Source organism: Culicoides brevitarsis, chromosome 2 (assembly GCF_036172545.1).
Source record: "Culicoides brevitarsis isolate CSIRO-B50_1 chromosome 2, AGI_CSIRO_Cbre_v1, whole genome shotgun sequence".
In the NCBI taxonomy this organism is placed as follows: Eukaryota; Metazoa; Arthropoda; class Insecta; order Diptera; family Ceratopogonidae; genus Culicoides; species Culicoides brevitarsis.
The window spans coordinates 1,767,513-1,794,847 of record NC_087086.1 but is presented as its reverse complement, the minus strand read 5'-3'; the positions used below and the strand labels follow the sequence as shown (position 1 = coordinate 1,794,847).

At 32.6% G+C, this 27,335-nt stretch overlaps 10 protein-coding genes across 10 annotated transcripts; 6 read left to right on the top strand and 4 right to left on the bottom strand.

Annotated features, from left to right (window-relative positions):
* Positions 1-517: 517 nt before the first annotated feature.
* Positions 518-5,398, bottom strand: LOC134832111 (GATOR2 complex protein Wdr59). The gene is made up of 4 exons (XM_063846012.1): positions 5,076-5,398; positions 4,236-5,012; positions 1,844-2,546; positions 518-1,782 (listed from the first exon to the last, which is right to left on the bottom strand). Exons 1-4 carry the CDS (start codon positions 5,298-5,300, stop codon positions 683-685), a joined length of 2,805 nt encoding a protein of 934 aa, XP_063702082.1. The 5' UTR covers positions 5,301-5,398; the 3' UTR covers positions 518-682.
* LOC134832183 (uncharacterized) lies at positions 2,699-4,221 on the top strand. The gene is made up of 3 exons (XM_063846126.1): positions 2,699-3,082; positions 3,798-4,037; positions 4,093-4,221. The coding sequence occupies exons 1-3, from the start codon at positions 2,732-2,734 to the stop codon at positions 4,219-4,221; spliced, it is 720 nt and encodes a 239-aa protein (XP_063702196.1). The 5' UTR covers positions 2,699-2,731.
* Positions 5,337-7,536, top strand: LOC134832115 (E3 ubiquitin-protein ligase PPP1R11). Its single transcript, XM_063846015.1, has 3 exons — positions 5,337-5,448; positions 5,543-5,655; positions 7,224-7,536. Exons 2-3 carry the CDS (start codon positions 5,566-5,568, stop codon positions 7,503-7,505), a joined length of 372 nt encoding a protein of 123 aa, XP_063702085.1. The 5' UTR covers positions 5,337-5,448; positions 5,543-5,565; the 3' UTR covers positions 7,506-7,536.
* LOC134832113 (succinate--hydroxymethylglutarate CoA-transferase) lies at positions 5,735-7,096 on the top strand. The gene is made up of 2 exons (XM_063846014.1): positions 5,735-5,951; positions 6,010-7,096. The coding sequence occupies exons 1-2, from the start codon at positions 5,750-5,752 to the stop codon at positions 7,077-7,079; spliced, it is 1,272 nt and encodes a 423-aa protein (XP_063702084.1). The 5' UTR covers positions 5,735-5,749; the 3' UTR covers positions 7,080-7,096.
* Positions 7,537-7,610: 74 nt separating the features above from the next.
* Positions 7,611-10,619, bottom strand: LOC134832112 (dipeptidyl peptidase 3-like). Its single transcript, XM_063846013.1, has 4 exons — positions 10,399-10,619; positions 10,179-10,331; positions 8,370-10,122; positions 7,611-7,754 (listed from the first exon to the last, which is right to left on the bottom strand). Exons 1-4 carry the CDS (start codon positions 10,609-10,611, stop codon positions 7,621-7,623), a joined length of 2,253 nt encoding a protein of 750 aa, XP_063702083.1. The 5' UTR covers positions 10,612-10,619; the 3' UTR covers positions 7,611-7,620.
* Positions 10,620-11,591: 972 nt separating this feature from the next.
* LOC134830590 (protein deltex) lies at positions 11,592-14,100 on the bottom strand. Its single transcript, XM_063844126.1, has 2 exons — positions 12,224-14,100; positions 11,592-12,166 (listed from the first exon to the last, which is right to left on the bottom strand). Exons 1-2 carry the CDS (start codon positions 13,633-13,635, stop codon positions 11,878-11,880), a joined length of 1,701 nt encoding a protein of 566 aa, XP_063700196.1. The 5' UTR covers positions 13,636-14,100; the 3' UTR covers positions 11,592-11,877.
* Positions 14,101-14,226: 126 nt separating this feature from the next.
* LOC134832564 (zinc finger protein-like) lies at positions 14,227-15,240 on the top strand. Its single transcript, XM_063846628.1, has one exon. It carries the CDS (start codon positions 14,227-14,229, stop codon positions 15,238-15,240), a length of 1,014 nt encoding a protein of 337 aa, XP_063702698.1.
* A 113-nt stretch (positions 15,241-15,353) lies between these two features.
* LOC134831387 (protein cueball) lies at positions 15,354-23,420 on the top strand. Its single transcript, XM_063845107.1, has 3 exons — positions 15,354-15,562; positions 20,985-22,275; positions 22,334-23,420. Exons 1-3 carry the CDS (start codon positions 15,481-15,483, stop codon positions 22,767-22,769), a joined length of 1,809 nt encoding a protein of 602 aa, XP_063701177.1. The 5' UTR covers positions 15,354-15,480; the 3' UTR covers positions 22,770-23,420.
* Positions 23,421-24,166: 746 nt separating this feature from the next.
* Positions 24,167-25,800, bottom strand: LOC134830862 (zinc finger protein 888-like). Its single transcript, XM_063844465.1, has 2 exons — positions 24,795-25,800; positions 24,167-24,740 (listed from the first exon to the last, which is right to left on the bottom strand). Exons 1-2 carry the CDS (start codon positions 25,701-25,703, stop codon positions 24,249-24,251), a joined length of 1,401 nt encoding a protein of 466 aa, XP_063700535.1. The 5' UTR covers positions 25,704-25,800; the 3' UTR covers positions 24,167-24,248.
* A 47-nt stretch (positions 25,801-25,847) lies between these two features.
* Positions 25,848-27,046, top strand: LOC134831084 (protein windbeutel). The gene is made up of 3 exons (XM_063844727.1): positions 25,848-26,414; positions 26,477-26,670; positions 26,733-27,046. Exons 1-3 carry the CDS (start codon positions 26,042-26,044, stop codon positions 26,940-26,942), a joined length of 777 nt encoding a protein of 258 aa, XP_063700797.1. The 5' UTR covers positions 25,848-26,041; the 3' UTR covers positions 26,943-27,046.
* Positions 27,047-27,335: the final 289 nt, after the last annotated feature.

Sequence of the window (27,335 nt, the reverse complement as noted above, 5' to 3'; positions counted from 1 at the left end):
AAATCAAGAGAAAAACTGTGTCAAAAACTATGTCAAAAACTGTGTCAAAGCAATTTTTGTCAAATCTTGCTCCAAATGGATAAAAATTTGTCAGAGGACTCTATTTTATCATTTTTAATCATTTTTTAACTCAAAACTGCCAAAAAATTGAAACTGAAAAAAATTTTTTTCTTTGACATAGTTTTGTTTTGAAAACTAAATCAAGAGAAAAACTGTGTCAAAAACTATGTCAAAAACTGTGTCAAAGCAATTTTTGTCAAATCTTGCTCCAAATGGATAAAAATTTGTCAGAGGACTCTATTTTATCATTTTTAATCATTTTTTAACTCAAAACTGCCAAAAAATTGAAACTGAAAAAAAAATTTCCTTTGACATAGTTTTGTTTTGAAAACTAAATAAATATGAATGAATGGAAAATATGAATAGAAATCATCTTCAGAATGACTTTTAATTCAGTTTCAAGCTTGAAATTGCTCAAAAATTGACTTGCAAAATTTAAAAAAAAATCATCTTCTCCAAGTAATAAAAACAACTTTATTGCTAATATATATAAAAATTTTCTCTTTTTGTCAGTACATTTGTTGCTACGAAGCAAAAAACAATGAAAAATATAAAAATCTAAGAAATCAACATAGTTCATAGGTACGTTTCATCTCTCATAAAGTCTTAAACTATCAATTCACTAATAGAAATTTGTTTCTTCCAACAAGCAATAACATCCGCATCCGGATGCGCAAACGTCGGATTTCTCAAACCAATAAAGCAAGTGTTCCGTATGTCCTCCATGCCCACATTTCAGACACAAATTCGCCATTCCCTTGACAGGCAGACGACAAAAAGTGCATTTCAAGAGGAATTTCTTGCATCCCTTGCACGCCGGAGGCAAACATTTATTTTTACAATTTCCGCATTCAAAACTGAAACCCGTTGTCATCTTTTCCGACGTCGAATCGCTTTGAACCAACTCCGAGGACGACAAATATTTCAAAACTTGCGTTTTTGGCACCAACAACTGCCATCTGTTGAGTATTTCGGCGTAAGCGAGTTTGAATCTGTCGTAACTTTGACATTTATTGTCGGTAATTAGTACGGCGGAATCCGTTTGTGTGGCGATGGGATGACTCGAATCCAAATTCCATGAAGTTAATGACGAGTGTGTCGTGTCAACGGATTCGTTCAATGGAGATTTCATCTCTAAAGCGTTAATTGCTGTTGCTGCGGTAGATACGAGACTCCAAGTATCCGAATTGGGAGTCGCTGGATCCGAACGAAAGTCAGTCAAAGCATATTCGCCAAGTTTTGTCGAGACAAGAGGAGTAAGACTTGTCGAATTTGAAGCACAAAATTTCCCAAAAGCACAACAAACCATCGTCGCAGTTTGAACATCGAAATTTTTGAGTGCAGTACTGATCAACGATTGAAGTAAGTTGGCTGCGAAGAGTTTTGTTGTTGGAATAAGCGCTGTATCGCTTTCAATTTTGTCTAATTCAGATGCAAGCATTTCCGCCATCGACCAACATTGGATGAGATCAGGTCTCGAAAGTTCTCGAGCGATTTCAAGATTGTGTTGGCACATTTGAAGTTTGTCGGCGAACATTATTTTGTATCGCAAAGCGAAATCTTTTTGAATTGGAAGCATTTTTGACACGTCATAGACCAAAACTGACGAATTCACGAAGCGAGTTGAAACTTTTCTCTGTCTCGCGAGTTTATCGGTGTACAAAGCACTCGTTGAAGCATCTCGTTGGGCATAAAGCATGGGTTTGGTGCCCATTACATTTCCTATTTTAATGAAAAAAAATTTAAAAATATTTTTTAAAGCAAATTTTGATGAAAATCTTACCTAAATATCCTCCGCTTAATGCTGAAAGAGCTCTCGGCGTGATATTTTGCGGTTTTAATCCGATATTTCTCCTATTCAAGGGACATGAAAACGTTACCAACATATTAACATGCCCGAATCTCGCTCCGCTTGTCTTTGGAAATGGCACACATGCATCGTGCAATGCTCCGCTCAACGCTCCTTCAAGTCTCGGCGATTGCAATCTCATATGTCCTTTCTCACTTCCGCTTATCGACTTCTTTAAAGCTGTTACCAACGTTCGTAAGCATTGTTCTAAACACGGGCGACCTTTTCTGACTCTTTCATGTGCTGTCAATTTGATTTTTTTCATCAACGTCGACGATAAATTCGCATCCAAAGACGTTCCCGGGCAATATGTGAACTCCGGAGGTGCATTAATGTCGGGATATCCAAGCGGAAAAGTCACCAATAACAAGACAATGTGCCCATTTGCTGTAATTTTGACTTGAGCTTTCCTCTTGGCAGCATCTGTCTCTTGAACATCGATATGCGGGATGTTCGTGTTGAGCAACGAGAACTCATGATACAATCCGCAAGACGATTGCGGCACAACAGGAGCCAAAATTTGCTCTTTTCCGGGCGAATTCGGGGAATTTTCGTGCAAAAACTCATCAAATTGATCCGTTTCGTCGTCGTGATCGTAATAATCCTTTCCGCACATCGCTTGAAGTTGGGCGCTTACCTACAAAAAAAAAATCCAAAAGGGATTATTTATTAAAAATTTTACAAGGAAATCTTATCTCATGAGACGATATCTTATCAAAATTTTATAAAATATATTGTCATTGTGTAATTTAAATCAAATTCGAGTCACTTGCAACTTGGATCGTTGACCGTCAACATTGTACAAAATTTTTTTTTCATAACATGCCAGGTTGGAAACGTCCCGAAAATGTTGCTTTTCCCTCAGTTTGGCTTAAATTCAAGGCAAAAGATGTAAATTCGGATAATTTGGTCGAATATCGAGTGCAGGACATGACAGAAGAGGATTTTGAAAAAGGAGCTTCCCGTATGAAGGAATTTTTTGTGAGAGATGAGGTCATGAATCAATCGATGGATTTGGCAAATGATGAAAAAGGTGTTCAAGAATTGTATCAGATTTGGAAAGGAATGGTTAAACAAAGATTGTCACTCGCTTGTTTTAAGGAAAATTCAGAGGAAATGGTTGGATGTAATATTTTGTACATTTCTGAGAAGGATGTTGAAGATGATCAAGAAGTAAGTTTTTTAAAATTAAAAAAAAAATCCAAATATTTTTTTTAAAATTTGAAAAATTAATGAAAATTACTTTTGAAAGCCTATTTGATGATCCGTAAGCTTGAAATTGATCAAAAGTTACAAAAAGTGCCTTTGGATGTCTTTTGGATGGTTCACAAGCTTAAAATTTGAAAAATATAAAATACGTAAAAAATTACGTAAAAAATACGTAAAAAATACGTAATTTTTATTTTGAAAGCCCATTTGATGATTTTTCAGCTTGAAATTGATCAAAAGTTACAAAAAGTGTCTTTGGAAGTCTTTTGGATGGTTCACAAGCTTAAAATTTGAAAAATATAAAATACGTAAAAAATACGTAGTTTTTATTTTGAAAGCCCATTTGAAGATTCTTAAGAAATTGATTTCTTTGGAAAAAGCTTTTGAAAAATAAAAATACGTAATTTTTATTTTGAAAGTCCATTTGATGACTTTTCAGCTTCAAATTGAACAAAAGTTACAAAAAGTGTCTTTGGAAAAAAAAAATTTGAAAAATAATACGTAAAAAATACGTAAATTAAGTGTATAAACATAAAAAAAATTTTCGAGAAAAATTCGAAATATTTCAAAAAAAAATAATTTAAAAAAAATTAAAAAAATAAAAATTAAATAAAAAATTATTAAAAAAATTTATAAAAATCTAAAAAAAATTAATGAAAATTTTTAAAAATTTTTACAGCTCACATCAACAAAATTCAAAGCAGTTGCTCGAGCAATCGACTTCGCAATATCCAAAGGCCCTAACGTCAAAGAAATTTACAATGTCGAATACCATTTAGGAGCTTTTGGCTTATCAGTCGACCCAAAATATCGCGGAAGAGGAATTGCAACGGAAATTTTGAAGGCTCGTGTGCCTTTATGCAAAGCTCTTGGCATTGAATTAACTTCAAACGTCTTTACAGGAGAAGCAAGTCAAGCTGTAAGATTTTTTTTCTCAAAATTTTTCATCTTATTCAATCAAAAACTCTTTTTAGGTAGCAAAAAAGGCAGGTTTTGAAGTAAATTTCTCCATGACATATGATGAATTAGCGCATTATGGATTCGTGTTCGATAAACCCGTCAAAGCAAAATCATTGGCGGTTATGAGTTTAAAAATTCAATAAATTTTTTTTCTTACCTTCCATACACGCAACGTTTGATCCCGACTCCAACTAATCAATTCTCGATCAGTTTCGTTTGTGTTTCGTTGCGGGCGCCAAGCAAAGTCAAGCACGACATCTTTATGCCCGACGAAAGAACAAACTGAACTCGTTTGTCGTGAATTACTCCAAAGCATCAGACTATTTTCTCCTCTCTCCAAGTTCGTAATGACCGTAACAAGCCCATTCGAGAAGGGCGTGTATCTTGCTCGCCAAACAGGCGATTTAATATCGATTATCGCTTCTGCCTTTCGTGGATGATTGATGTCAAAGTATTTCACAGTGCCATCTTGACTTGCTGTCGTCAATCGAGTTTCGTGTTCATGAGACCAATTTATGCCGTGAATTCGTGCCAAATGCGCCGTGATATATTGCACTGGGCAAGATCCCTTTCGTTGATCCCAAATTCGCAAATCGCCATCATGAGCTGTGGCAATTAAATTTCCCGAGACACGATTAAATCCAACTTGCGTGGCGCCCGACATACAAACTGCACTCAACGATAAAATGGGTTTCCTCGGATCGCGCAAGTCCCAAAGATGAGTAAATGTGTCGACGGAACAACTTGCCAACAAATGCGGAATCTTTGAATGCCAATCGATGTCAGTGACGACTCGCGTGTGAGCTCTTAACGAATAAATTAACGTTGGATCTCCGAGTTTCCATGTCACGACTTCGATTAATTGACTCGTAGCGATTGCACAATACTCTTGACTGTTCTCACAAATTGCCCATTCCGCAGCAGATACTTCGTGCTTGAAAAAAAAATTTTTTTTAATACGAAATTCTTCGAAAAATCAAAAAAAAATTAAACTTACTTTGCTATTTCGATGAAATTTATGTAAAATTTCTTCATTTTCGCTTTCTCGTTGTAGATTTTGAAGAGCTATGTCACGTCTGCCTGCCAAAAGAACCCATTTTCCGCTCCAATCTGTGCTCATCGCAGTTGCCTCGAGATCTTCATGCGTCGTAAAATACGAATTTTCGATAGATATTGCACCATTTTCCTGATAATTGTTGTAAATCCCCTTCAAACTGCCCATTTTTGCGTGAAATTCGACAAATTTGGCTACAACTCGAACATTTTTGATGCGAAAAGTTGTGAAATTTACGTCTCGACTGATAATTTGTTATCACACGAGACGTTAGTAACTGATTTTTGATGGATTTCACATCGTCACGATCTCGGAGGTTTGTTTACATTTTCGACTTTGTATTTTAAGGCAATAAATTTTCATTAAAAAATCTTTTAATCCTCTCCCAACACGAATAAAAAACCTTTTAGCACGAATTTTGGTACCAAAAACGATGGCAAGTCATATTCATCCGGCGGAATCCTCATCGAGCGTTACTGTCACACAAACTGTTGCTCCGACAGATGAAGCAGATACGAGTTCTGTGAGTATTTTCCGTCGTTTTGTGTTTGAAAAGTGTCCAAGTTTATCTATAAATCAACTTTTTTATCACGAGTGTGTGAAAGCGTGTTCGGAAAATGCGAGAAATAGCGAAGAAAATTGCGTCAAATGCGAGAAATTTTTGTTCTAAAGTCGATTTTTCGACATGTGAAGCTAAAATTCATCCGTTGAAGGGCGTTCGAGTGTTGGATTTGACTCGAATTATCGCTGGACCCTTTTGTACGATGATTTTGGGTGACCTTGGAGCAGATGTCATTAAAGTTGAGAAGCCTGGCGTTGGTTTGTTTGACATTTTTTCACTAAAAATTAAGATTATTGTGAAATTCTATTGTCACAGGCGATGAATCACGCAAATGGGGACCTCCGTTCTTGCCAAACAGCACAGATTCGGTTTATTTCTTGGCATCCAATCGAAACAAAAGAAGCATTTGTGTCGATATGAAGCGTGGAAAAGAAATTCTCCATGAGCTCGTTCGTCATTCGGATGTTTTGGTTGAAAATTATGTACCCGGAAAGCTGAAAAAATTCCATCTCGATTACGAGTCTTTGCGAAAAATCAATCCGTCGCTCATTTATTGTTCCATTACGGGATACGGCGATGAAGGTCCTTACGCTTCTCGTCCCGGATATGACGTCATTGCAGCTTCCGTCGGCGGTTTACTCGATATTACAGGCCCCGAAGACGGAGCTCCGTGCAAAGTTGGTGTCGCAATGACAGATTTAGCAACTGGTTTGTATGCCCATGGAGCGATTCTCGCCGCAATTTTACATCGCAACGCCACGGGAATGGGTCAAAAAATCGATGCGAACCTCCTTTCGACGCAAGTTGCGAGTTTGATCAATGTTGGAAGTAATTTCTTGAATGCCGGCAAAGAAGCGCGTCGATGGGGCACCGCTCATGAGAGTATCGTGCCGTATGAAGCTTTTAAAACGAGTAGCGGATATTTGACTGTTGGCACAGGAAGCGATTCACAATTTAAATCTTTGTGTAAATTGATGAAAGTTGAAAATTTGGCTGCGGATGAGAAATATTTGACGAACAAAGATCGTGTGGCGAACAGAAAATCCCTTATTGAAGCACTTTCGAAGAAATTTTCGGAAAAATCGAACAAAGAATGGATGGAAATCTTTCATGATGCGCCATTTCCTGTTGGTCCCATAAATTCCGTGAAGGAAGTTTTCGAAGATGAACATGTAAAAGCGATAAATTTGGTGAAAAACGTAAAACATTCAAAAGCGGGAAATGTTAAAGTAGTTGGACCTCCCGTAAAATATTCAAATATTCGAAATGACGTCAGAACAGCTCCTCCTGCACTTGGCGAACACACAGAAGAAGTTTTAACGGAGATTCTTGGATACAAAAAAGACAAAATTGAAGAGTTAAAAACTCAGGGAATCGTTCAATGATGAAAAATTGCATTTTTGAGGCATTTTGTACTTAAAAAATAAAGAAAATATTTTTTAAAAAAATTTTTTTTGAACACAAAATTTTTTTAAATTTATAATTTTTCAAAATTTCAATTTTTTAATTTTTTTTTTTATTTTTTTCAGGAGCCTGTTCTGCGTCTTCGTCTCCAAAAGCCCAAAAACGACAAAAAAGTACAATGGACAACGGAAACTGTCGATAACGAAGACATGAACAAGAAAAAATCAAAATGTTGTTGTATTTACGTTAAACCCCGTCAATTTGGCGAAAGTTCATCCGAGAGCGAAGACGAATGCGAGCACTGTTTCGGGCATGTTGAACTAAAGCGAAAGAATAAAAAGAAACCCGGAGATCCGGGATCGTCTTCCAACGATGGCAATAATGACGAAGGCCCCATCTCAAATTAGAAATTAGTTTTAAATTTTATCAAATATATTTAATTAATTATGAAAAAAATTCTCTGCGGGTTTTTTTCTTGTTTCAGAATGTTTTAAAAAGTATTTTTTTTTAGATTTGATATTTTTAGTCGAAATACTTCTTTGTGGCTTCATGACATCGTTCGAGGATGTCATCGACGTTTGTTTCGGGCAAACGATCGGTCCATGATTGGATGTATCCGTAGAAGTTTGGTTCGTACGTTTTCAATTCGACGTTTTCTGAAAGAAAAAAAAAATTATTATTAAAAAAAATTTACAAAAATTATCATTTTTTAAAAATACGTTCTTAAGAATTTTTAAATAAATATTTTTCAAAAAAAAAATTTAAAATTTAAATTTCAGAAAAAAAATATTTATTTTTAAAATTAAAAAAAAAAAATATTTATTTTTAAAATTAAAAAAAAAATATTTATTTTTAAAATTAAAAAAAAATAATAAAATAAATAAGAATAATAAATAAATAAAAATTTAAAAAAAAATAAATTATAAAAATATAAAATTTTTAAAGAAATTTAAATTCATTTAATAATCGAAAATTATTCAATATTTTCATTTTCGAAAAAAAAAGTATTAATTTTTAAATTTTTTTTATATTTTTTTTTTTTTTTTTTTTTTTTTTGAAAATTTGACGATTTATTAAGGATTTCAATAAATCAAAGCTAAATTAAAATTAAAAAAAAAAATTAAATCAATGAAAAATATTTAATTTTATCATTTTCAAAAAAAAAAATATTTAAAAATATTTTCCAAATTTCATTGATTTTTTTTTTTTTGAAAAAGTCTATGAAAATTATTCTTTTTAAAAAGTTTAAAATGTAAAAAAAAGCAAATTACCTCCTTCGAGCACCGTATTCGATTGCACCAAAATCAATCTCGGCTTCTTATGGATCAAGACAATGTCACGCCATTTCGCCCATGGATAAGGACCTTCTTCCTCAACTTCCGCATAATGATTGTAAAACTTTTTCGCAGCTTCAAAATCGCCCGTTGACTTGTAAACTTGAAGTTTCAACAAAAACTCTTCAAGCGCTTTCTTTCCAACCGTGTAAAGTTTCTCACGATTGAGAGTTAAAAGCAAATTTTTGCCCGGCTCCGTTTCCTTGATCTCAATTAAACCTTCGCCCGCTTCAAGAAGTACCTTCATGATGACATAACGGGCTTGAGCATGAGCTTGCAACCAAGCTTTTTGCTGCGGATTGTACGATTCCAAGGCTGTACCGACCCCGTTGTGAATCAAAAGCAACCAATTAACGTAAGTGACGTCACTGATGACTTCCTCTTCAGTATGCCCGAAAATTTTTACGATATCCTTGTTCAACGAGAGATAAAGACCAACTGCTTCGGCACGACATTCTTCATATGTGCTGCTTAAGGACTTGAATTTCGAGTCGTACGTTTCTCCAGGTTCATACCATTTCTCGATTTTTCCTCCTGTAAGAGGATTTTTCACAGCATCGACGTCAAAATTGAATTTTCCATCGTCTTCGATGCGGAAAAGTTTTCCGCTTCCATGCCCGAGTAACTCGTGCAAACCAACTTGGAGTTCAAACGACGGGCCTTTGTACTTTTTGAACAACGCTTGATCCGTTTCCGACAAAAAGGAGATTTTTTCATCTTTTGATCCATCACGCGCTGATAAGACATTTCCCAAGGAAACATTTTTAAATCCCTCATTTTGACAAATTTCGTTGTAATTGGGGATGTTAATGCCTGCAGGAACTCCCGAGCCAGCAGCTGTTAAAATATCAAGCGACGTGAAATCGGGTTTCAAATAAACATTTTTCTCGAAATTGCTTCCCCAAGGCAAAAATTTGACGAAATTCTCCGCGTTGTTGACCAAAGCAGCGAATTTTTTCGACATTTCTTTGTTAACCATCGCCACGAAGCATTCAAATTCGCCACGAGAACCTGCTGGATCGCGATACGTTTCGATAAAACCGATGTACGTTTCAATCACGGGCCCAATATCCTTCACCCAATAACGAGATCCGTCTTTGTGCGCATCGATACAGCCCGTTTCGAAGCTCTTGATGTATTCTTCGATCATTTTTCGTTGATTGTCGTTCGCAGCGTACTTTTGAGCTTCGCGCAAATTCTCGATGACAATTTTCAGCAACTCGGAATGATCGCCGCGAGTGATTTTAAAGAATTTTCCTTTAAATTCTTCCTCAGGAAGCGTAATTTTGGGATCATCTGTCGTCAAAACGGATGCCAATTTGATGTCGTAAACAACTTTTCCTCCTTCTTCCGTCTTGAAAGTGCGACAATTCCATGCCTCACGTTTTTTCGACTTCATGAACTCATCAACGAGATCCGCATCGTCGCGCGTGCAATTACTCGAGAAATAAGTTGTGATTCCGGCGTCCTTCAATCCTAACATTTTCTCACGATCGGTAAGTGAAAAAATTGATGATTTAACGCTTTCGAATAATTTTCCAACTTTTTCAGGATCTTCGACGAACGCTTTTGACTTTTTCACGAGTGCTTCGAATTTGGTTTCTTCCAAATCCGGCAAAATTTTTGAGTCGCCGAAACCTTTGTAGTTTCCCATATTGCCGAGAAATCCACAAGCGTAGACAAGAAAAGCCTTGAAATGTAAAAATTTTGTTTAAAAAGTCGAAAAAATCTTAAAATTCAACTTACAGTGTACTCCTCATCGGATAAGCCGGCATTTTTTGCAACTTCTTTCAGCTGCTCGGGAGACTCTTTCAAGAAAATTCGATGCAGTAATGAAAAGATCAAGGGAGATTCCTTCGATGTTTGCACTGTGCAAATAAGACCTCCGTTCCATGCAGCCTACGAAACAAAGAAAATGTGATGATTTGCGAGAAATTTGATGATGTCGATAAAAAAAAATTATTACCTTTGATAAGAAATGAGCATATTTCTTCTCTTCCTGAGTCAAGTTAGAAAAGGCAGTGCGGCATTCTAATTGCGCAATTGGTTGCGTGTTTGGCAGGACAAATTGGTTTCTATCCGAAGACATTTTTCTTGCAGAAGTTGATCTAGATTTTGCTGAAAACAAACAAATGATTCGGCGAAACTGGAATGACTTGTCAAATAAAAGATTTCTCATGTTTCACTTTCCTCGTGTTTTGCACTTTTTTTATTAAAGAGTCGTCGTTTCTCTTTTTGAAAATTTACTTGAGCGCTTTTTAATAAAAATTTTATTTTATTAATTTTGAAATTTTTCTAAAAATATATTTTAAAAGAATTTTTGAAAAATTTAATTAATTTCTTTTAAAATTTTTATATTTTTTTAATAACTTTTTTTAATTTTTATGTTTTCAAAAAAAAAATTTTTTTTCAATTTTTCTTTTAAAAAAATGTATTTTGAGAATTTAAAAGAGTTTTTGAAAAATGAAATTTTTTTTCTAAAATTTTAATTTTTCTCTTTTTTAATATTTTAAATAATTTTTTTTTTAAATTTTTTGTAATTTTTTTTTAAATTTTAAAATTTACAAAAAAACAATAATAATTTTTCAACAAAATTGAAAAAAAAAATATATTTTAATTTTTTGTAATTTTTCTAATTTTTTTTTCTTTTAAAAAATATTCTTCAAAATCAATAAAATTTATACAAAAATTTTTATAAATTTTTTTATGAATTTTTTTATAATATATTTTTAAAGAATAATTTTTTTTTTTTTCTTTTAAAAAATTTTTTTTTTAAATTTATTTTTTTTTAAATTTATTTTAATTTTTTTTTAAATTTTTTTTTTTTTTATTTTTTTTTTTTTAAAAGATTATAAATTAAATTTTTTTTAAATTTTTTTTTTTAGATTTTTATTTTTTTCTGAAAATTTTTAATTTTATAATTGAAACTACATAAAAAATAAAACTTTTCAAAAATAGAACTTACACGTTAGAAGATAAAAGGAGAAATATTTAAAAATTTAGCAAAATTTACCCAAAAATTAACAAAAAATTGTCGTAAAACTGACAAAAGTGAATTTTTTAATAAAACACATTGCTTGAAAAAATTTAAAAAACGTTTATTCCAAAATTCGTATAAAAAACTTTCATATAAAAATTTCAACTTTTCCTCACAAAATTTATCTTAAGGCTAATTTTGAACAGTACAGTTGTTTTTTTTCTTGGAAGACACTTAAAATCTATTTTAGAATAATTTCCTTAAATCTACGATAAAATACTGGAATAAATGCTGTTTAAAAAATGGAATTTGCTACTTAACCCTAAAAAAAATCTTAAAACTAAATGGAAAACTTGTAAAAAATGCACTCAGTAAGTGGCTTGGAATCTCAAGAAATCATCAAATTTCATGAAAAACCATCGGAAGTATTTTTTTGTAATAATTCATGGCAGTGTTTCGTTTTTTTATTTAGTCTGTTACTCCTAAGTAGAGTAATTGTTGCATGCATCGTTGTAAATAATTGGGATCTTGATATGATTTGATGTCAACTTTGTTGCACTGAATCACATCTTCAACGCCTGTCGTCGCGGAGCATCCAATTGAGAACAAAAGACGTCTGTCAAACGCGATTTTGAGATATTTCAGAACTTTTCTTCCTTCAGGCGTGTCGGGTAAGAGTTGTTTTCGCGGAAATCCAACAGCAAAATATTTGCAACCCGGATTTGGATGATCTTGATCTTGAACGCCGGATGTGAAACTAAAAAAAATTTAAAAAAATTAGTTTTACAGAGGAAATTTTTGAAATTTGACTTACTTGTAGACAATTTGAATGTTCGCTGTGCTATCTTTAAACCACGTCATCGTCCCATAAGGTTGATTTCCGATCTTTTTCCCGTAAATTGTCATACAAATCGGGCATTCGATGAACAAATTCTTCTGTTTTGCACTTTGCTGCCCATTTATGATGAGTTCGTTCAAGCAATTCAAGTGCAAGAGATGATTACAACGCACCAATTGTACTGTCGGGTATTGCGCATTCAATCTCAACTCTTCCAAACAATAAGGACACGGACCAGAAACGGGTTCTGAAGGATCAACAACGCGTACAAAGCGTGCCAGATAGTTACTTGCGTTGTCAATACCCACAATTTGTCCATTTTGTTGCTGTTGCGTGTTGTTATTCGACAGCTTTTGACTCGAAACACTCGAACAAATGCTCGCGGGACCAAAAACATCATCTTCAATGCTGCAATCTAACAAATCCTGAACACTTCCGCATCCGTAATCCTGACTTTCGCGCGAAAAATTCGTCAAATATGTTGAAACTGTATCAACGGAGGGACGGCGATTCGATTTTACGCTACTACTGTCGGTATCTTGGGAGTGTTTTTGTCTCACTCGTGATCTCGGTTGATGTTCTGAAGGCCCATTTTTATGTGTACCGAATTTAGTGCCTGATGTTTTCGACACAAAATTCAAAATTTGTCTCGCAATGTTACTTGGACCCGAATGTGACTCTTGATGATGATGAGATTTCTCGCGTTTTGAAGATTTTGTCGACGGCAGTGTCGTAATTTGTTGATTCGAAGGTTGATAAACGGGTTTTGGACGCGGATTTGTGCGTGATGAGATTTCCAGCATCTCCAAACTTTTCGCAACAGCTTCATTTTTGATCGATAACTTCGGATATGGTGCTTGTTGGATGCGACGAACACTCTTTACAGTCCTTCCGCCGTCCGAAACTTGCGTTAAATTCAAAAAATTAATCGAAAACGGAAGTCTCAAGTAAGTTTTGCTGAATTCAACGCGTTCTGTGCCCTTTGTCCATGCCTCTTCGATCACTTGTTGCACTTCCATGTTGTACGTTCGCCATAAACCGCCGTCATTCCATTCCCATTTGATGCCTTTGCCGCCGGGACACACGCATTTATAGAACTGACGACGCACATTCAGTGATTGGAACATCAAATCGTCGCTACTTTGCTTCATTGTTCGCATATTCACGTATAACAAGCCCGAATTTCGCCCATCAGCATCTGCGCCGCCTTCGCAATCCGTGAGATTAACTCTCGTCAGCTTCTTAAAGAATGCCCTTTCGAGATTTTGACTGATATTCGGCGAATAAGGAATCCATTGGTTGTCTTCAAACTTCTCCCAACACACGACGACATGCTGATTCGATGTCTGTGACGACAATTTTTTATTATTATTCAGTGTGGAAGACATTTTTTTGTTTATTTTTCGTGTTCAAGTTATCTCCTCATCTTCAATGGATGCTGTGTTTGTGCTACATAAACATAAAAAGTATCAAATTTCACCAAAACTTCAAGTTGGTCTTCTTCAAATTTCAATTTTCTTTACGAAATTCTTCAATAAAAGTCCTCAAAATCGACGATTCGAATTGGATTTCATCATTTAACGAACTTCCGAATCCGAAAAATATCCCTTTTGTGATGTTTTTTGCCCTTTATTCAGTTTTTAACAATAGTTGCAGTACAACAAGTGCAATACAGTTCCTCGTACAGGTGTCACAGACCTTAATTTCTCCTTAAATCCAACTTATTTTGCAAATTTTTCACCAAATTTTATCATTTTCTTCTTTCGTGAGTAATTAATTTTGAATTTAACATATTTTTGTGGGGTTTTTGTCACATTAAACACGAAAAATCTCAAAAATTAAATCAGTGCACGAATCAAAACAACAAATGGCCACTTTTGATGCAAGGACTGAATGTGCAATGGTATCTAAAACGGAGTTGAAAATGAAAAAGTAAACAAATCGAAGCCACAAAAGTGAAGAATTACCGAAATTTAGACATGGAATCGTCTTGCGAGACAATAATTTGTCGTTGTTGTCTCTCAAAAGATGAGAAAAATGTCTTTTTTGACATCCGGAAGTCGAGTTACGGCGAGAAATCGTTCAAAGAAATAATTGAAAGCTTAATTTGCGGCGTCGTTGAGGAGCAGGAACCTTCGTTTGTTTGTGAATCGTGCGCGAATCTACTCGGAGATTCGTACAAGTTCATCAAAATGCTGAAAGAAAGTCAATTGATCATAAATGGGATGAAAAATGAAGATTTTTTGGTTGAAAATTCTCACCTGAAGTGTATGGAGGATGTTATTGAAGAAGTTTTCGAAGAAGAAATTGACGAAAATCATCAAATTTTATCTCTGGAGCGTCTCGAGAGTCATTTAAACGTCTCACATGAGGATCAAAAAGTCACTGAAAAACTTTTTCAATGCGATCTCTGTAGAATTTCACTTAAATCCAAAGAATGTCTTTCGAATCACATGAAGGCAAAACACTTGAACCGTCGATTTCCATGCAAATTTTGTGAAAATTCATACAAAAGTCGTTCCGGATTGCATCAACACGAGCAACAACATCACACAAAAGCCATAATTTACGAATGTCTCCGTTGCCCATACAAAAGTCACAGCAAAACTTTGTTACGGAAGCACGAAAATCGTCATTTTCTGAAAGAAAAAAAATTCGAATGTGAAATTTGTGGAAGAAATTTTGTGTCTTCGGATAATTTGAAGCGTCATCAATTCGTGCATATCGATAAAAGACCTATTAATTGCGAAACTTGCGAAAAAAGCTTCAAAACTACCGAAGCACTGAAGAAACATGAGGCTTGTCACAAAGAATATCGCTATGAATGCCCGATTTGCTCTCGAAAATATTTGACGAATCAAGCGATGAGAGCTCATTGCACAAAACTACATCCAAAATACGATTTGCCTCCAGCAGGAACTGTCTTGGCAAGTGATGCAAAGTCAAAACACACAAAAAATCTAAAATTAGAGAGAAATTTAACGAAAAAATGAATTTTTTGAAAGTGAATACTTTTGAGACCCATGCTGAAATTCAAAGAAAAAGAGAAAAATCTTACCTAGTTGGTAATTTTTGTTCGCAAGTCATGTCAGTCGAATGAAAATTGTCGAACAGAACGTACGTGGTGTTAAAGTTCATGCGAAAAAAATCTTCGAGTCCAAAGATTTTCGACTCGCAACCACTTTTTACACCCTCAGTTTTAACTTGATGTCCCGCAATTGAGCACCCACAAAATGTACACACGATTGTCATTGCGGATTTTTGTCACAATCCTCCTCGCAGCAACATGCATCACGAGAGTTGAGTCTTTTTGGGGTAAGTTTTCCATCGCCTTGCTTTTCTCTTCGCACACGATGTGACATTCGCTCGCGAAAAGTGAAAATGTGTCGTGATTACATAAAAACTTCAAAAAGTGCCATCCAGAAAAATTCTCGTCTCTCTGAAAATAAAAAAAAAATAAAAAAAAAAAATTTTAAAAAAAATCAAAAAATAAAATTAAACGTGTGTGAATTAAAAAAAAATCTAAAAACGTCATCGATTCAAAAAAAAAATTGTTACGTAAAAAAAAAGTGATAAGAAAACGATAAAAAAAATTTATCGTAAATTGATGTGAACTCGCGCGCCATTCGAACTTTGGTGTTAATCACGTAGACCATTTTCGCAGCCAACATAATGTAAACGCAATGTACGGGAGTTATGTAGTGTTATGATACAAGAGACACAAGTTGATGACATTAGAAAGGACATGCTTCGTCACAGTCGATACAAAGAAGAAGAAAAAAAATCATTTTTCGTTACATGTGAACCATATGTACAAGAGACTGTGATATAATATTGACCTGTATGCAACGAAAGTGCAACCTTCCAAATGCCGGTGAACATTATGTAACGGCAAAACAACGTAAAAAATTCAGTAATGTACCAGTTGGGACTCAAATGGGGGTTGGAATGGGATATTTCAAGAAGATTTCGTCATTTAATGTGATTTTTTGGGAGTTGAAGTAAGAAAAATGTTCAAATTTGACCTTTTTTAGGTGTTAAAGTTCATTTAATGGGCGATATTTGTCTTTAAAGTCCTAAAAGTATCTTTTAAAGAGCCAATTTTAACTTTAAAAGTTTTTAAATGAGCTTCAAGAGCCAAATTTGGGTCTCTAATCTTAAAAAATGACCCATAGGGTACTAAATTTTGAGTCTTAAAGCTTTTAAAATAATTAAAAAAGATTAAATTTTGAGTTTTAAAGCTCTTAAAAGATCATTCGATGATTAATTTCCATCTTTAAGGTTCAAAAAAAATTTTTAATGATCAAATTTTACCTTCAAAGCTCTTAAAATGGGCTTTAAAGAATAATTTTAGTCTTTCAAATTCTCAAAAAAAAATTTTTTTTAGCTCTAAAATTGAACTTTCAAAATTAATTTTTGTTTTTCCAGAAAAAAAAATTCTTCTAAAATCAAATTTTGTCTCTCATATTTTCTAAAAAAAATTTTTTTAAATTTTAAAAATTAAATTTTAAAATATTTAAAAAAAATATTAATTATAAAGAAAAATATTAATTATTTATTATTTTATTTTTTTTTTTAATTTAATTTCTTTTTAATTTTTTATTCTTTTAATTTTAATTTTTTTTTTAATTTAAGACCTTAAAAATTGAAAAAAAAAATTTTGTAGAAAAATTTCTCAATATTTTAATTCAAAAAATAACTTAAACGACATAAAAATGTCGAACACGCGACAACTTTTAATCAACAATTAACATTCGAATTCTTTCTATCCACAGAAAAAAAATATCTTTGAAGTCCGCAAATCACGCAATCTCGAATGAATGACCGAAAATAAACAAACGTGCGTGTCTTGCGAGACAAAAACCAATCGAATAACTCACTCTCTTAAAAATCTTCAATTGATGTTTGTCTACCATTCAATTGACTTTAATTTAAATAACTTGCTGTCCCGCAAATAGCTTGCCAATAACGATGATTGATCGATCCATCGAACGACGTTCACAAATTAGCACGAGTAAAAAAAAGCAGCAATTATGTAACTTTTTCCGTCAGTTTCAATTGGTTGCAGTCCTATCGTCTCTTGTAAAAAAAACTTTTCCATTAATTAATGAACTGAATTAATTTTATCTCGTTGCATAACGAATACTCTTCAGAATGTGTCTCGCTACTCTCAATAATGAAAAAAATAAACAAAGAGAGAGTTTTTGACGTAATTTTTATCTTGGCTCACATGATAGAAGACCCCATTTTTGCTCTCATGATGATGATAAAAGTAGTTTCGACGCAAAATACTCGTGAATGAAATAAACAAATTAGTTATTTTTTGAGTAAAGTGATAAGAGACACTCATTTTATTACCGAAAACGACCAACTTGAACTTGACCTTTTTCGGTTTGAGGAAAAAAATTTATGCATTTTTCGCATTTGTTGACGAACTTGAACCACTGTTGTGAAGTAGGTAAACTTTTTGTAAATAAGTGAAGGATTTTTTAGTTCTGGATTGGGAATTCCAAACAAGTTTTACGACAATAAGTGTGAATTTCCTATAAGATTCAAGAGGAATGGAATATCAAAAGGAAATAAAAAAATTATTTTAACAAAATTTCCCAATTTTTGACGTTAGATAAAAATCAATTAGTTAATTACGTAGAAATTACATAAAAATTAAATAAAAAAATCAATGAGTCTCAATGTTTGAAAAAAAAAATTAAAAATAAAATAAAAATAAAAAAATTAATTTCAGAACAATTTGAAATAATTTTCAAAATTTTAATTTTTTTTTAAAACATTTTATTTTTTTTTAAGAATTTTTTTTTTATTTTTAAGAGAAATTTTTAAGATTTATTTTTTTTTTTAGATTTTTAATGGTTTATTTAATTTGAACTTTTTATATTTTTTTTTTTTTTTGATTATTTTTCGAAGATTGAAATTTTGTAAAAAAAAAATAAATTAAAGTAAAAATATTAAAAAAATTAATATAAATTTTTTTCTGATTGTTAATTTAATTCAAATATTTTTAAAATGTTTCAATGAGACTTCAAAGAAACTTGAATCATTTTTAGCCATTTTAAAATAATTTTTGATTTTACATTTCAAAATTTGTTTAAAAATTGGTAAAAATTAAGATTTTAAAAATTTTAATAAAAAAAAATTTAAATTAAAATCGCATTTTGTATAAAAATAAAAAATCTTATTCGGTTTCTTATCAGAAAAAATTAAAAATCGATGAAAAACTAATGTTCATGACACCCAAAGACACGAAAATCCTTCTTTCTATCAAATAATTAACTTTATTAATGTCTCCTTTTAAAAACTCAATTTATGTTAATGACTCTTGTGACGTGCCATGTGTCGCCCATTAAAATTTCAACTTTTTTTGCGTATTGCTTTCGTCAGGAATCGACTTAACAGAGTCTCAAAATGTAAACAAACAACGAAATTTCTAGTTTTGTGTCGTCATTTTTGATTCTCTCGAAAAGTACGCCTTTGAATCCGATTTCATTGAGAGAAGTAATGTCAAAACATTTAAAAATTGATAATGTTTACTACAATTTTTTTTATTTTAGCGTTCTTATCAATTCCTTTAGTTCTTCTTTCGAGTGTCAATTCAGGAAAATGTTCAATTTGCTATCGTGTGGGAATTTTGTAATAGTTTTGCAATGCATTTCGCGATAACATGGCAATTTTAATCGAACTGATTTATGAATTCTTCCTTGATTAGTTTTTTCTGCTCCGTTTTTCATATAATTTCAATGTAATTGAGTTTTTTTCGTTAGATCGGAAGTTTGTTCGAAAAAAGTTTCCTTCCTGATCCGATTTTTTGAGCGGATTTAATTCAAATAACGAGACGCCTGAGCAAATCGTGTCTCATATTCGACCTAATTACTCTTGTGCAACGAATTGTTGAGCAAATCACGAATTAAAGGGGGAAGTAAAGTTTCGTAATGCAATAAAAAAGTCACTTTTTCATCGAGCACAAAGAGAATGTCAGCGACAAGACGCAACAAGGTTATTCCAGAATCGCGCAGAATTTTTTCACGCTCATTAATGTGTCGATTTAGCAATTTTTAATGCCTAAAAAGCTGTCATTTCAATAACTTCGAACGGTAACGCGACAAAAAATTCGCCGTTTCGCGAAACCAGTTGGAAACTTTGCAAACATTCGACCTTTTCGAACGGCATGTGTTTGTTTATCTTTCGATTTATTGTTGAATATTCATAAATTCAGCGATGTAAGCAACTCACGGAATCAATTGGTGTCGGTTACCTTGTCAACTATCCTCATTTTCGCGATAAAAATATAATTCAAGCAAAGTGCAGTTCAGGTGAAAAAATTGTTTGCGGTGGTTTCGAATGACATGTCATTCTTGGTTTTATGAAGTAATTAATTTATGGTTTGATAATAAATGCACGAAATAAGTCACGTACGATTTATCTTCAACCTAAACAATCCAACCAAAATGAAAATGAAGGACCAACTGATAAAATCACAACAATGTTGATAGAAAATCTTAATGACTCGTGACTTGATGATTTTATTATTTTCTTGCATCATGTGTGATAATTTTTTTAATGGCGCCTTATGACGTTTCAGGAAGACTTTTCGAGAATTTATTCTAAAAAAAGAAAATTAAAAAATTAATTTCAAAAAGAAAAGACATTTAAAAAAATCCTTAGAATTTAAAAAAAATATTTAAAATAAAAAGTTGAATTTTGAGAAAAAATTAAAATTTCAAAAAAAAATGAGCAAATTTTTAAAAAATATATTTCTAAAAAAAAATAAAATTTTAAATAAAAAAAAATAGGTAAAACTTTTAAAAAAAATTAAGAAAAAAAATTTAAAAATTATTTTAACAAAAAAATTTAAATAGGTATTAATAAATTAATAAATTTTGAATTATTTAAAATAGGTAATAATTTTTTACAGATTTTTTTAAAAATGATTATATTTTAAAAATTAAATTCTTTAAATAAAATTTTCTCAAAAAAAAAAAAAAAAACATATTGAAATCACAAAATTTAAACATATTTTTAACTAATTTTTTCAGTAAAGTCAAATTATTTAAAAAAAAAGTTAAAATTAATTAAAAATTTTAGCATACCTAAATATTTGAAGAAAATTATCAAAAATAGTTTTTTTTTAAATTAAAAAAAAAAAAATATAAAAAAATAAGAAATTAATTAAAATAAAATTAATTTATTTTGAAAAAAATATTTTAAAAAAAATTTTAAACTTAAAAATTAAATTTTAACAAAATTTGAAATATGTATGATCAAAATAATTCAAAAAATTTCTTGAAAAGAAAATTAAATAAAAATTTCAAATTTTTTTCTTTAAAAAAATAATGAAAATATTTTTTATCTTTATGAAAACCTTGAGTGAATTCTTTTAAAAAAATCCTTTAAAGACAAAAACTCGAAAAATGTTCAAAAAAATGTTGGCTTGAAATGCACTGAAATCTAACGAGAGACCTTTACCTACATAGCAAAACGCAAACTTTGTAATAAAATTGATTCAATTTTACATTGACTCGCTTGCTTGGTTGCATATTGTTGTTTAAAGTACATATTTTAAGTGAATGAGTTTCGTAAATTGAATTGAATTATTTACCTACTTACCTGACATGACACGTGTTTTTATTTATTGAGAAAGTTGTTTGAGACATTTTTTTATATCATTTCGACCCGTTCCCGAAACCTGTTTTAATAAAATTTTTCCATTTCTCATTTTTTGCAGAGTTTGCCGTCACAACAGACGAAGAAATAAAATTTTACTCGCAAGATTGGAGTCTTATTCGTTCCGCAGCTCATCAATTCCGTGATTTGGCGGGAATTTCCTTCGACGAAGTCAAGGATGTCGTCTACTTCAGCGATAAAGAGAACAAATTAGCGAACGTTTTCTCGCTGAAAATTTACGAAGATGATCACTTGAATTATCGCATCAAGGAATTAGTGAAAAAGCAATTGGATGAGCAAATTGAGGGACTTGCGTTCGATCCGACAACGGGAGTGTTGTATTGGAGCGATACTCGACTTCATAGAATTCATCGATGGGATTTGTCGCATCAAAGCACAAAGGGACCTGAGGTATGGAAGACTTTTGATCACGAAGTGCCTCGAGGCGTTGCCATTGATGCATGTCGTCAAATCGTTTATTGGACAAATAACGATGAAACGGCGCCAAGTATCCAATTTTCGGGCGTTAATGAGACCGAATCGCATACTTTGATCAGCGGATTGAAAAATCCGTTAGCAGTTCACGTTGATCCATTCGAGGAACGGATTTATTGGACAGATTACGTTTACGGAAGTTACTATAAAATCGAATCCGCCGACTTGAAGGGAGAAAATCGCATCCAACATGTGTACGAACCAATCGGGAATCCCGTTGCGATGACAATTGACGCTGAAAATATTTATTTCGCATGTGCGACGATGAAACAAATTGTTCAAGTCAACAAAAAAACGAACGAAAAACGTACCGTCGTCAAATTCGGAGCACAAATCCCTCGCGGTATCATCGTGAAGCACAGTTTTCTTGAACGGGAGCATGTCACGCCGAAATGCGAAGCAGCTTTGAAAATCGTGAAGCAAAAAGTTCTTTTGGAAAAAGCTTCAAACACGGAAATTGTCTCTGAATATTGCGTTAATGATGGAAAAGAAGTCGTCAGCGAAGGAAATCGTCGTTGTGATTGTCCTCTCGGATTCTCAGGCACCCGATGCGAATTGGATTTATGTAAAAACGTCTGTTTGAACGGCGGAACATGCGTGCCATTCAAAAATGGGACATCCAAATGTGAAAAATGCGATTTGGGATACACGGGTCTTCGTTGTGAGATCGATGTCTGTAAAGGAAAATGCTTAAATGGCGGAATTTGTGACTTGCGAGATGGAAATCCAGTTTGTACGTGTCCTCTTGGGTTCTTTGGAGACAAATGCGAGTCAAAACGACCAAAATGGGATATCGTTTGCGTTGAATTGTGCGAAGATGCGGAACAAGATGATGATTTTAAGCCAATTTGTGCAAGGTAAAAAATTTTTTTTGCGAAAAGTTCGACATTTTTTATTAAAATTTATTTTTTTTAGATGCCATTCAACAAACGATCCAACAACATCCATTCCAACACACTTGTTGGATCCCGAACCATTGCCAGAGTCACAGCCTCAACAATGCCTGAACGCAGGCTTTAACAAAAGCTTGGTTTTCACGTCGCTCAGTGTAATGGGCTCTCTTCTCATACTGTCGCTCATTATTATCACGATTAACAAGATTCACAAACCCAAAAGACCTCGAGTAAAGAAGACATATGTCGTGCAACGGAACATCCAAGGGAATGGAAGTCGTGCTCCATCAACGGAAAGTTGCGAAATTATCATCGAAAATTGTTGCAATATGAATATTTGCGAGACGCCATGTTTCGATCCAAAAGTTTTACAGCAAAATAGCGACAGTCCAATCTCGATTTCGTGCAAAGAGGATAAAAAACAACTTTTGGACAACATGGACGGCGAACTGTACTGAGATTTGAGCAAAAAAGAGCAATAGAGCGCGGTTTGTACCTTAAAAACACACAAAAAATCGGCAAAAGCTTTGAACAAACAAAAAAAAAGTCTCGAACAACTCGAAGTCTCGAAATATTAGGTTTAAAAAACATCAAAGCTGTGCCCATTACACTTAAACGTGAGCAACGTCGATGTACTTCCAAGTTCCTTCAGTCCTGTCGCTCCACAGAGATTGAACGTCTTTTAACATTTCCTGAACAATCACAAAAATTGTTAAAAAAAGTGAAGCAATTTCAACTTAGTTACCTTTTAAATTTAGTTTCGTGTCATAAAAAATTTCAAAAATTTTCTCCCAAGAGGTAGCGTCTCTCTAAATTTTTGCTTTGTCAAAGAAAAGTTATTTTATTCAATATTTTAGCCAAAATTAAAAAAAAGTGAGTAGATCAATAATAATTAGAAAAGCTATAAAAATGCTCCTTTTGTTTTTAGAAAGTAAATTTAAGGAAAACGTTCAATCAACGTTCATAAATATAAGACTATGTGGAATATCCACAACAGGGTTTTGTGATATTACACTTAATAAAGTAACGATAAATGCTAAATTAGGAGGTAAATTATTAATTTATATACAGAAACAATGCAAATTAATAAATAAAAATGAATATTGTAAAAAAAAAAATTAATGATTTTTAATGCTTCAAGATAAAATTATGAAAATTTTTGATGTCCAAAGGTAAAATTTTTACATGAAATTTGATATTTTTTTTTTTTTATTTTTAAGGGTCAAGATAATTTTGTTCAAAAAATTTAATTTTGGAATATTTTAGAAAATTTTTGCTTGAAATTGATTTTTTTTTAATTTTTGAGAATTAAAAATTAAAATTAAGAAAAAAAAATTTTTAAATGATTTTTGATGCTTTAATATAAATATAAAAATTGAAGATAATTTTTTTTGAAAAATTTCAAAGATGACAAAAAAAATAATTTTAATTTTTTTTTTTGTGAAATATTAAAATTGAATTTTTTTAATTTTTGAAAAAAAAATAAAAATTCAAAAAATTGAATTTTGAATATTTTGGATGTTTCAAGATAAAAATTTAGATTAATTTTGAAAATTTTTAATGTCCAAAGGTAAAATTTTTCTCGAAATCGATTTGTTTTTTAATTTTTGAGAGTTAAATTAATTTTTGAAAGTTTTAATGCTTCAAGATAAAACTTTAGATTAATTTTCTAGAATAAAATTTTTACTTGAAGTTGATTTTTTTTTAATTTCTGAGAGTTGAAGATAAAAATTTTGAAAAAATAATTTAATTTTTGAAGATTTTTGACATTCCTTGATAAAATGGTAACCAAAAATTACATTTCCCATACTCTTAAATAACAAAAAAAAAAATTTTTTTTTCATAAAATATAATTTTTCTCATATAAAACTTTAATTCTTAACATTTAGCTTCCTTTTTTGAGTATTTTAAACAACTTTTTTTTAACTATTTTCCTCTCAAATAACTCCTGTCTCCATCAAAATTTCTCCCGAAACACTCATTTCTTCTAAAATTTCCTTCTCTTCCATCTTCTTTTCCTTCTCGTGATGCTTTTTCATGTGTCTCTTCAACGAAGCAACGGCCTTAAACATCGTTCCGCATATCGAGCAACTATAATCTCGTCGCTCCGTATGACACAACATATGATCATTCAAATTGCTCGTTCTCCTAAATCGCAAGGAACAAATTTCGCACTGATATTTGCCCTCAGAATGAATCAATCGATGACTTCGCAGCAAACCACGTGACCTAAAACGCTTCTCACAACCGTCACATTGATACGGAAGCTCTCCCGTGTGAATAGGTTCGTGATCTCGCAACGCTTGTTTCGTCTTAAAGCCTCTGCCGCAAGTTGAACAAGTGAAATTTAGCTCATTTGTGTGCGAGAGAAGATGATATTGTTGACTTGCCTTCAGTTTGAAGCGTTTTCCGCAGTATTGACATTCGAACTGAAATAAAAAAAAATAATTTTTGATTTTTTTTTGATAAAAAATTTTTCTTACTTTGTTATTTCCCGTGTTTTTATGAGAAATTGTATGATTTTTGAGTCGTTTTTGCGATGCGAAAGTTTTTCCGCAAGTATTGCACAGGAAATTATGTTCAACATTTGGATGGATTTGTTGCATATGTTTCTCCAATAACATTTTTTCATCAAATTGTTGGTCACAAAAGTCACAAGCAAACATTCGTCTCCTTGCGCCATTAGATAAACTTTTATTTCTTTTATAACCTCCTTTGTAAATTTTGTTTAAGTGCTCGTATAATCTCAATTTTGAAGGCCATTTTTTGCCACAATGATCACATTCAACTCCCCCATTCTTCGTCAAGTGTTCCTGAATGTGATCTTTCATAACGACCTTATTTTTGTTATAATAGAAGCAATACGGACAATTTTTGATGAGAAATTTCTTCGTTTCTTCAGTCCATGCCATTTTTGCCTTTATCGACCTCAGAGATTTCGCAACGTTGACATCAACTGCCTCAATAATGCTCACATTCTCGTAAGGCGGAACGATTTTTCGCTTCAACGTGACTTCCAGGACTCCTGAGGGACCTTCAAATGGCATTGCAAGCTCTTCATCTAACACTTCGTCGTCCAAAACTTCGAGATTTGTCATTTCCGGTAACAAATTTTCATCCAAAAGACGCTCTTCGATGAATTCTTCTTCAGGTTCCTTCTTGATTTCAGCATTTATCAGGTCCTGTAAGTTATTTTTCAGGATTTCATCCGACTTGAGGGCTTCCGAACGGAATGTTTGGGCGTCATTTAGTTTCCGAATACATGAAGGACACAAAAAATCTGTGTTTTTGAGATCTGCGATGCCCGTACATTCGGTAAATTGTGTCGAATACGAAGGAATTATGGGATAAAGATTATCCTCGAGGGTTAAACAAACACGACAGATGAACATTTTGATCAGGAACAGACTTGCCACATATTTAAAACTAACAAAAAAGGAAAACACGGTCAAATTCCGACAAAAATAGAAGTTTGTGATGGTAAACAAATGAATTTCGAATCAAATGACGTTTCGAGTTTCGAAATTCAAATCGAATAACAAGTCAGTCTCTTGCTGAAAATCAACAAAATAAGACCAAAAAGCACTCAGTTCCTCAATTTTTTGTGATTTTACATCGAATTGTGATAAAAATCCACGAAAACGATTAAAAAGTCATCAAAAATCGACGACTCTCATTCAGAGTTGGCATTTTTTCGTACAAAAAATCACACCGGCAAGCAAAAAAAATCATGAATCCACAAAAATTTGCATTCCTCATCATTTCGTTGGCTTTCTCGAATTTTCTTGCTGAAGTAGCTGCAAGTTGTAAAGGTTGTGTCGAGCTCGATTCCTTAACTTTCGACAAAATTCTCTCCAAATTTCAATATTCCATCGTAAAATTCGACATTTCCTACCCTTATGGCGAGAAACACGAACAATTCGAGGAATTCTCGAAAGCTGCTGCGGATGTTAGTGAGCTGCTTGTAGCTGAAGTTGGCGTCAAAGATTACGGCGACAAAGATAATGACGATTTGGCGCAACGATTTAACGTGAAAACCGACAAATTTCCTGTGATAAAATTATTTGATAGGCAAAACGTTGACAATCCAATTGAGTTTTCAGGTAAAATCACTCGTTAATGACCGTTTATGAACAAATCTGATCGTTATCTGAATATTTAATAGATGCCGAATGGACTGCTGACACGATTCGAAAGTTCGTGCGACAAAATTCGAATCTCTATATTGGCTTGGCGGGTTGCGTGCGTGAATTTGATGACTTAGCGCGACGATTTGCGGTAGAATTTGACTCGGAAAGTGCTCGGCAATCGATTCTCGAAGAGTCGAAACAACTTGCGACGACTTTTGAGGGCAAAAAAGTATAAAAAATTTTAATTTTTATCAAAAAAAAAATATTTTTCATTAAACAATTTACTTTTAGGAGGATTACGTGGCTAAAATTTACATCGCCTATATGGAACGAATCATCGAACGAGGCGGATTAACGTTTGTACAAGCGGAAAAACAACGTTTGAAGAAAGTTCTTGAAGGAAAAGTCAGCGACACAAAGAAGGAAGATCTGAAAAAGAGATTGAACATCCTTGAATCCTTCGTTTTGCACGAAAAATCATCTGTCAAGAACGAACTTTGAACAAATTAGCACAATTTATCTCTCTTTAAACATTCCAACTGCACAAAAATGCATTTTTATGACATCTTTCGGTATTAAAAACGTACTTAACATTAAAAATTGAGTGATTTTTACCAAAAATCTTAAAATTTCTCGTTGCTACTTGAGAATGGAGGCTTGAAACTTCATAAAATCATAAATTAGCGAGTACTTATTAATTAAAAGTGCACGATTTCCTGTAAATTTTACATTTCAAGAGTAATTTTATGAATGAACGAAGGTAACGTGAAGTCACTAACCTTTCAATTTTTTAAAATTAATAATTTTTTCTAAAATTTTATTTTTTTATTTGAAATTTTTAACGTTTTTCGATAATTTTTCAGTTCAAACCATAAAAAAATCCTAAAACGTCAA

Excerpts from the sequence above, each read along its gene's own strand:
- LOC134832183 (XM_063846126.1), top strand. The coding sequence starts at position 2,732 with ATGCCAGGTTGGAAACGTCCCGAAAATGTTGCTTTTCCCTCAGTTTGG. Across the intron at positions 3,083-3,797 it reads ATGTTGAAGATGATCAAGAA|CTCACATCAACAAAATTCAA; the intron begins GTAAGTTTTTTA and ends AAATTTTTACAG. Across the intron at positions 4,038-4,092 it reads CAGGAGAAGCAAGTCAAGCT|GTAGCAAAAAAGGCAGGTTT; the intron begins GTAAGATTTTTT and ends AACTCTTTTTAG.
- LOC134832111 (XM_063846012.1), bottom strand. The coding sequence starts at position 5,300 with ATGGGCAGTTTGAAGGGGATTTACAACAATTATCAGGAAAATGGTGCA. Across the intron at positions 5,013-5,075 it reads AATTTCATCGAAATAGCAAA|CACGAAGTATCTGCTGCGGA; the intron begins GTAAGTTTAATT and ends TTTTTTTTCAAG. Across the intron at positions 1,783-1,843 it reads ATTAAGCGGAGGATATTTAG|GAAATGTAATGGGCACCAAA; the intron begins GTAAGATTTTCA and ends TCATTAAAATAG.
- LOC134832115 (XM_063846015.1), top strand. The coding sequence starts at position 5,566 with ATGGCAAGTCATATTCATCCGGCGGAATCCTCATCGAGCGTTACTGTC. Across the intron at positions 5,656-7,223 it reads ATGAAGCAGATACGAGTTCT|GAGCCTGTTCTGCGTCTTCG; the intron begins GTGAGTATTTTC and ends TATTTTTTTCAG.
- LOC134832113 (XM_063846014.1), top strand. The coding sequence starts at position 5,750 with ATGCGAGAAATAGCGAAGAAAATTGCGTCAAATGCGAGAAATTTTTGT. Across the intron at positions 5,952-6,009 it reads AGTTGAGAAGCCTGGCGTTG|GCGATGAATCACGCAAATGG; the intron begins GTTTGTTTGACA and ends CTATTGTCACAG.
- LOC134832112 (XM_063846013.1), bottom strand. The coding sequence starts at position 10,611 with ATGAGAAATCTTTTATTTGACAAGTCATTCCAGTTTCGCCGAATCATT. Across the intron at positions 10,332-10,398 it reads ATGCTCATTTCTTATCAAAG|GCTGCATGGAACGGAGGTCT; the intron begins GTAATAATTTTT and ends TTTGTTTCGTAG. Across the intron at positions 7,755-8,369 it reads GAATACGGTGCTCGAAGGAG|AAAACGTCGAATTGAAAACG; the intron begins GTAATTTGCTTT and ends TTTTTCTTTCAG.
- LOC134830590 (XM_063844126.1), bottom strand. The coding sequence starts at position 13,635 with ATGTCTTCCACACTGAATAATAATAAAAAATTGTCGTCACAGACATCG. Across the intron at positions 12,167-12,223 it reads AACATTCAAATTGTCTACAA|TTTCACATCCGGCGTTCAAG; the intron begins GTAAGTCAAATT and ends AATTTTTTTTAG.
- LOC134832564 (XM_063846628.1), top strand. The coding sequence starts at position 14,227 with ATGGAATCGTCTTGCGAGACAATAATTTGTCGTTGTTGTCTCTCAAAA.
- LOC134831387 (XM_063845107.1), top strand. The coding sequence starts at position 15,481 with ATGTACACACGATTGTCATTGCGGATTTTTGTCACAATCCTCCTCGCA. Across the intron at positions 15,563-20,984 it reads GAGAGTTGAGTCTTTTTGGG|AGTTTGCCGTCACAACAGAC; the intron begins GTAAGTTTTCCA and ends CATTTTTTGCAG. Across the intron at positions 22,276-22,333 it reads TTTAAGCCAATTTGTGCAAG|ATGCCATTCAACAAACGATC; the intron begins GTAAAAAATTTT and ends TATTTTTTTTAG.
- LOC134830862 (XM_063844465.1), bottom strand. The coding sequence starts at position 25,703 with ATGTTCATCTGTCGTGTTTGTTTAACCCTCGAGGATAATCTTTATCCC. Across the intron at positions 24,741-24,794 it reads AAAACACGGGAAATAACAAA|TTCGAATGTCAATACTGCGG; the intron begins GTAAGAAAAATT and ends TTTTTATTTCAG.
- LOC134831084 (XM_063844727.1), top strand. The coding sequence starts at position 26,042 with ATGAATCCACAAAAATTTGCATTCCTCATCATTTCGTTGGCTTTCTCG. Across the intron at positions 26,415-26,476 it reads CAATCCAATTGAGTTTTCAG|ATGCCGAATGGACTGCTGAC; the intron begins GTAAAATCACTC and ends AATATTTAATAG. Across the intron at positions 26,671-26,732 it reads CGACTTTTGAGGGCAAAAAA|GAGGATTACGTGGCTAAAAT; the intron begins GTATAAAAAATT and ends ATTTACTTTTAG.